The sequence below is a fragment of the Paralichthys olivaceus genome, chromosome 10 (assembly GCF_024713975.1).
Source record: "Paralichthys olivaceus isolate ysfri-2021 chromosome 10, ASM2471397v2, whole genome shotgun sequence".
Classification (NCBI taxonomy): Eukaryota; Metazoa; Chordata; class Actinopteri; order Pleuronectiformes; family Paralichthyidae; genus Paralichthys; species Paralichthys olivaceus.
Genome location: NC_091102.1, coordinates 11,556,952 through 11,562,665, shown reverse-complemented (window position 1 = coordinate 11,562,665; position 5,714 = coordinate 11,556,952). Strand labels below are relative to the sequence as shown.

The 5,714-nt window shown below is 37.4% G+C and overlaps 1 protein-coding gene across 1 annotated transcript; it reads right to left on the bottom strand.

Moving 5' to 3' along the window:
- Positions 1 to 407: 407 nt before the first annotated feature.
- Positions 408 to 5,318, bottom strand: slc38a11 (solute carrier family 38 member 11). The gene is made up of 12 exons (XM_020089886.2): positions 5,160 to 5,318; positions 4,962 to 5,082; positions 3,667 to 3,741; positions 3,437 to 3,571; positions 3,231 to 3,296; positions 2,997 to 3,103; positions 2,828 to 2,907; positions 2,624 to 2,694; positions 1,685 to 1,846; positions 1,478 to 1,590; positions 1,155 to 1,286; positions 408 to 1,068 (listed from the first exon to the last, which is right to left on the bottom strand). Exons 1-12 carry the CDS (start codon positions 5,169 to 5,171, stop codon positions 829 to 831), a joined length of 1,314 nt encoding a protein of 437 aa, XP_019945445.1. The 5' UTR covers positions 5,172 to 5,318; the 3' UTR covers positions 408 to 828.
- Positions 5,319 to 5,714: the final 396 nt, after the last annotated feature.

Below are 5,714 nucleotides of genomic sequence, written 5' to 3'. Positions count from 1 at the left end.
TAAACAAGTGTTTCATTTGTCTGCAGTGACATCGTGTGGTAAAACATGGAAACTACAAGCCCCACACCCCCATTATAAATAACAACACATAATACAGAAAAGTACAAATGAAATATTTCAACATAGAATTAAATATCTTAGATCAGTGGATGGAGCTGATGTAAGATTTTGGATATTTGGATATAGTCCTTTGATTGTTCCCTAGAGCTCGATTGATGACTAAAGGCCATCGAGCGTTTGCAGTACAGGCCCCTAAACTCTGGAATGACTTTCAAGCTGAGATCAGAAATGCTACATCAAATAAAATCTAATGTATGGACCATATTAACAAATCACAATTTGTCTTATAGAACCTAAAACAGTGTGACATCCTCTGTCCTTAATACTCAAGAAGATATAGTAAAAACTGCAACACAGATTATTTATTACAAAAAACTACAAAAGAAATATGTAGATTTACAGTAAATATATAAATGTTTATATTGTCACTATTATTATTATTATTATAATACTCTGACTCGTGAATAGCATGTCCCTTTCCAAAAGCATTAACATACGTCCTTGGAAGGTTTTCCACAATCTTTTGGAATTTTGCTACAGTCACTGGATTATCTGTGAATTTGTGTCTTCCCCAACATAGATTGGCCACCTCAAAGGTGTTTGATGGTGGCTGAGGACAAGGGTCTGTGTAGGAAAGTAATAACTTTATAATACAGACTGCTGCCACAACACTGGAAGCACAATGTTGTCAAAAATATAGCTGTCATCTGTAGCATTAAGATTTCCCTTCATAGTAACAAAGCCCAAATTCATCGGAGGACATTCCTGTCATACTGGTGGTGCAGTGCCAGAGATGTTGGCGTCCGCACAGTAGAACATCTCCACGCCGTGCGAACAGTCTTGTGGGTTGAGGCCGGTCATGGTCAACCCGGTGATCATGACGAACAAGCCGACTGCTATCAAGATGGTGGCGATCAAGTTTTCACCCTGGAACCAGCGGCGAGAGGAGAGTTTGAGGATGCACGCTGACGGAATGATGAAGATCAGGGGTGTGGCACTCAGAGCACCCTGTGTAATTAAAAAAAATGAATAAAATCAAATTGATGAATGAAAACATGTCAATAGATGCACATGGTTGAGTAGATCTGACTTACATTCAGCTCCAAAACTACTCCGAGACAGTCATAGGCCAAAGATATTGATGCGCAAACTGCAACTATGAGAATGGTTATGACCACATGTTCAACTTTTGAAAGGTCCCGACTGAAAATGACGTTGGACAACACCTGAGAGGACACACAATCATATGAAAACTAATTAGACCCAGACTGTGCCTGTATATTAATGTATTCTGCATTTTCTGCAACTAGAGAACAGCAACTGTAATTAGCATTGTGTTAGTGAGAAAAACACTCAAAATACCAATGATCATTGCATATGTAACGTTTAAGCAGACGCAAGTATTAGAATCACTTACCTCTCGTGTCACAAAACACTCCAGTGGAAATGTGGTCATTATACTGAGGCCAAAGCAGAAACGACCAAATGTTGCCAGGTTATCATTCCTGCAGTAGTTCTCAAATATGTCTCCTGGAAAATGGAAACATGATATCAAAACAAATTTGTGATATTCAAAAAAAAACAAAACATGTCACACAAGGAATTCTCCATTTTGTATCGATACCCTGTGTGTAGCCGGTGAAGGTGGTGTAGCCAGTGACAGCAAACGCAGCACTGATTATAAGCGCAGAACCGACTGAGAGGTGGGTGACTCGAGACCAGTTAGCCAGAGTGGGCTGCTCCAGGGAACCATAGATAAGGAAGCTGTTGTGATGGCATATAAAGGCTAAGGAGACACACAGGACCAGATCATCTGAGCTGTATTAAAAACCTTCAAACACCTTTAAAAACCTTTAAAAATATATATATATATATCATCCAACTTAGACAAGAGCAACACAGTTTAAAGCAGTTCACAACTTCATACTTCATACTGTGACAGTCTCTGTCTTACTTCAGGTAAAACAACAGTGTATTTTCCTGAGAGCGTGCATTAACCTATGGGTTCAACTCTTGTGTGAGATTTTGATTCAATATTTACTGTTTTTTTGTTATATCATTGTTTGCTAGGACACCTGGATGCAAATAGCATTGGCCTCAAGCTGCATGAATTGATTTGTAGCCACTAGGGGGCACAAAACCCCCAAAGATTAATATTTTCTCTCATCTCTTACTTTTGTTTTGTCTTGTTTTGTTCTGTCTTGTTTTGGTCCCTTGTATTTTGCATATATTTTTTTTGTTTATTGTTTATTTTAGTTTGTACTTATTATTATAATTTTTCCACTTAAATTAGGTTGTAATGGCTAAAATGATATAAAACAATTGTCTATTCATACTATAGCTGATATACAGCGACATTGTCATTTTATTGGATTCATGTTTTTAGCTCGGTTTCACTCAGGTGAAAGGATTAATCCTCATTTATTGTCTTTGTCTGTTGTTTGTGGATAATCTATCTTGATTTACCCAACTGGTTCTCTATCATTAAATTGCATATACCAGTCATCTTGACAAGTTATTTGTCTGTTGTGCAGATTTGGTAACACAGAACATACAGACTCACCAAAAGACATAACACCAACTGCCTGAATTGCATTCCACTTTGCAAATGCCCATGCATTCTGTGTAGGTAGGCTGGAGAAAGAAAGAAAAGAAACACAATTATGTTTCCATAAAAGCATTTTAGTCAGTATCTATTAAGACAAATTCAATGGTTAACACACAGGGACATTCAAATAAAATCAATTAGCAAATGGCAGATTCATACATTTGGGGTCCAAAGGTAGCTGATCGGATTATTGCAATGATGAGGATGGTAAGTGTCAGCACCATTGACAGGAAGGACACCTGGTAAGACACATATGAGAAGTTTTACAGGCAGTTTTTGAAATCACCAAATTAAACTGACATCATTGATATTTTATCATCAGTCTTACCTTCCCCAGTTTCTCTATGTTTCGATAAAGTGAGAGAGGCATTGTGAACACCAGCGTTGACAGCAAGATCACAAAGTGACGCTCTGCAAGTATGTGACCTGGACCAACTGCAAACACATATTAGGCATTCATATTTGTACTTCATGTTTGATTTAAACAACTTTGTTTATGGCACATATGGTCTCATTTTGCTTTATATATGCGTTGGAATAGACTTTACGTGGCACAGCCTACCTCCTGGTATTCTCTGAAATACTTTGGTCATTGTGTCAGCGGTTGTGATGTTGTAACTAACCATAGCTGCAGGAAAACAGAGGTGAAGCATCATTCTGTTGTTCATATTAATCTGAAATCTAAAACAAATGACTTTTCAGGCCACACTGACATTACATGCTACGATATAACGTAACAAAATATTCAACTTGCTATAAACAACTTACCGATGAAAGGATAAAGGAACTGCAGCGCAGATAAAATCAGAAACCCAGGGAAACCAAATGTGCTCTGCACCAGAGACTGATAACTGTTTGTCCCCGACAGGTTCCCTCCTTTGATTAATAAGATGATGGAATAATCTACGATGAAATGCCAACATGATCTTATTGATTTTCTTGATTTGGAGAAAATTCATGTCTCATAATTCTGATTGTACCACCTTCAATAAACTCACCTGTGATGAATGCAACAATGACCAGAAGCAGGAGGCCAAGGGGGAGCCCTGCCTGGTTCAGTGCATATGGTAAACCTGGTTTTAAAAAAGGTTAATAAAGCATATAAATATATATAAAAATGTATATATGCTGCAGCTGAGGAATGTAGAGGCAGAAACCAAAGATGTAAAAAAAGCAACAATTACACAGGAGAAAACATAATTTACACAAACACATGAAAAAGAAATGACTTTTCTTGGTAAGATTTTTTTGTTTTTCCAAAACTGATAAGCACATTGACTTTGTGGTAACACCTTTCAGATTCACATAAAATAAAGTACTTTATGTTGTTTGCAGACTCATATTTCATGATATTTCTAACATTTCCTGCATGTGATCCTCTGACAGAAGTAGAAGTAGAGAACATGACATTATCTCTACAGTGAACACAAAGTCACGTGCACAACCATCCAATTCTTGCCTTCCTACCAGATCTGCCAGTTAAATTTAGCTCTGATTCCTAAAATCATCTTAACAACTTTTAAAGTTGAGTACAGTCTGGCCCCCAGTTGTATTACTCTCTATGTTCCAAGCCATGATCTAAGCTCTTCCAACCATCACATATTTTTTTATGTTTTTCTTATTTTTCCTTATTTTTATTCCCATGAATTTGTAGAGCACTTTGTAACCTTGGTAGGTAAGTACTATAGAAATATATTTGAAAATTATTATTTTCCCACCTATTAAGTTATTATGGCTCATATATGTTTAAAAAATGTCATTATTAATAGTAGTAGTAGTGGTACTGCCTTGAACAAAACATGTTATCAAGGCTCTGTGGAGAACAACCGTTTTTAACTATTATACACTAAAGGGCATTCTGACATGTTGTCCAACAAAAGTCAGTGTTTGTCACAAGTTGTTTTGTGTTATTATAAAAGAACACTAAGGAAGTCTCACATTGGTTTAAAAGTACAGTAAGTTAGGCTGCAGTGTGTCCCACTGCTGCAGGGGAAAGGTCGAGGCACATTTCTGAGGTTGAAAGAGTTAAAGGGGAGAACTGGGGCAACAGGCGCGAGTCATATGATACAGAGGCTTTACCGCTGCAGGGCTTCAATGCTGTGAAAGCTTCTCCTTGTTACACAAAACTGGAAAAACTGCATCTAATTATTTAACTGAATCAATTCAATAAACCACCTATAACTTAAAGCTGAAAATCAGCAACAGGTGGGATTGATACAATCGATAATTGGGTTTGATACAATTTAACTGATTCATGTTGTTTGTTAAGCACTTCAGTGTAGTGGATATTTACCTATGATTCCTGATCCTATGATGGAATTGATGAAATTGAAGGTTGCAGATGTCGTTGACCTTCTCGCTCCTGATGCATCTTTTGGTGGAGGAATTAACATGATTCCTTCTTCATGTGTTAGCTGGGAATAAAGTAAATCATTTAGAAACAAAATGGTCATTGTTATTTAAAAATCCTCCAAGAAGAGCATCACTGTACCTGCTGAGCCATCCTGAGCACCTGAGGGTCGCTGGTTTGAATCCTATGGTCTCCTCTTCTCACATATCCTCTGTGTAACTGGGACAAAAACAAATAAGGAAGAAAAAAGTCTGTTCATTTCACCACACAGAAACCATCAGAACCATCTCAGCAGCGCCCCCAATTGGTGAAACGTCATGACAACGTCATGTCAGCTTGGGATGACCTGAACCCTGCAGGCCTAAATCCTACTATTCAACACTGGATCAAAACAGTGTTAATTCAGCTGACCTCTGGGAAATAGGTTGCACTTACTTGATGCCAAAATATGGATAAATGCAAGTAAAATTTAAGGAATTAAAGGATTTATGAAAGGATTATTCTGTAAAGCTGTTAAAAAAGAAAGACCTTCTGTGCAGGCACGCAAAGGATTAAAGAATAAGAAAGGAGCTGTAGGTATTGTGTAAGCTACAGCGAGAACATTTTTCATATCTCACAATGAGAAATGCTGTTTGTTTGGAAATAATGAGAAAACCAGAGTCATTAGAATCAAATGGTGGCAAATATACATTTTGA

Excerpts from the sequence above, each read along its gene's own strand:
- slc38a11 (XM_020089886.2), bottom strand. Across the intron at positions 2,908-2,996 it reads ACATAGAGAAACTGGGGAAG|GTGTCCTTCCTGTCAATGGT; the intron begins GTAAGACTGATG and ends GTGTCTTACCAG. Across the intron at positions 2,695-2,827 it reads GCTACCTTTGGACCCCAAAT|CCTACCTACACAGAATGCAT; the intron begins GTATGAATCTGC and ends TTCTTTCTCCAG.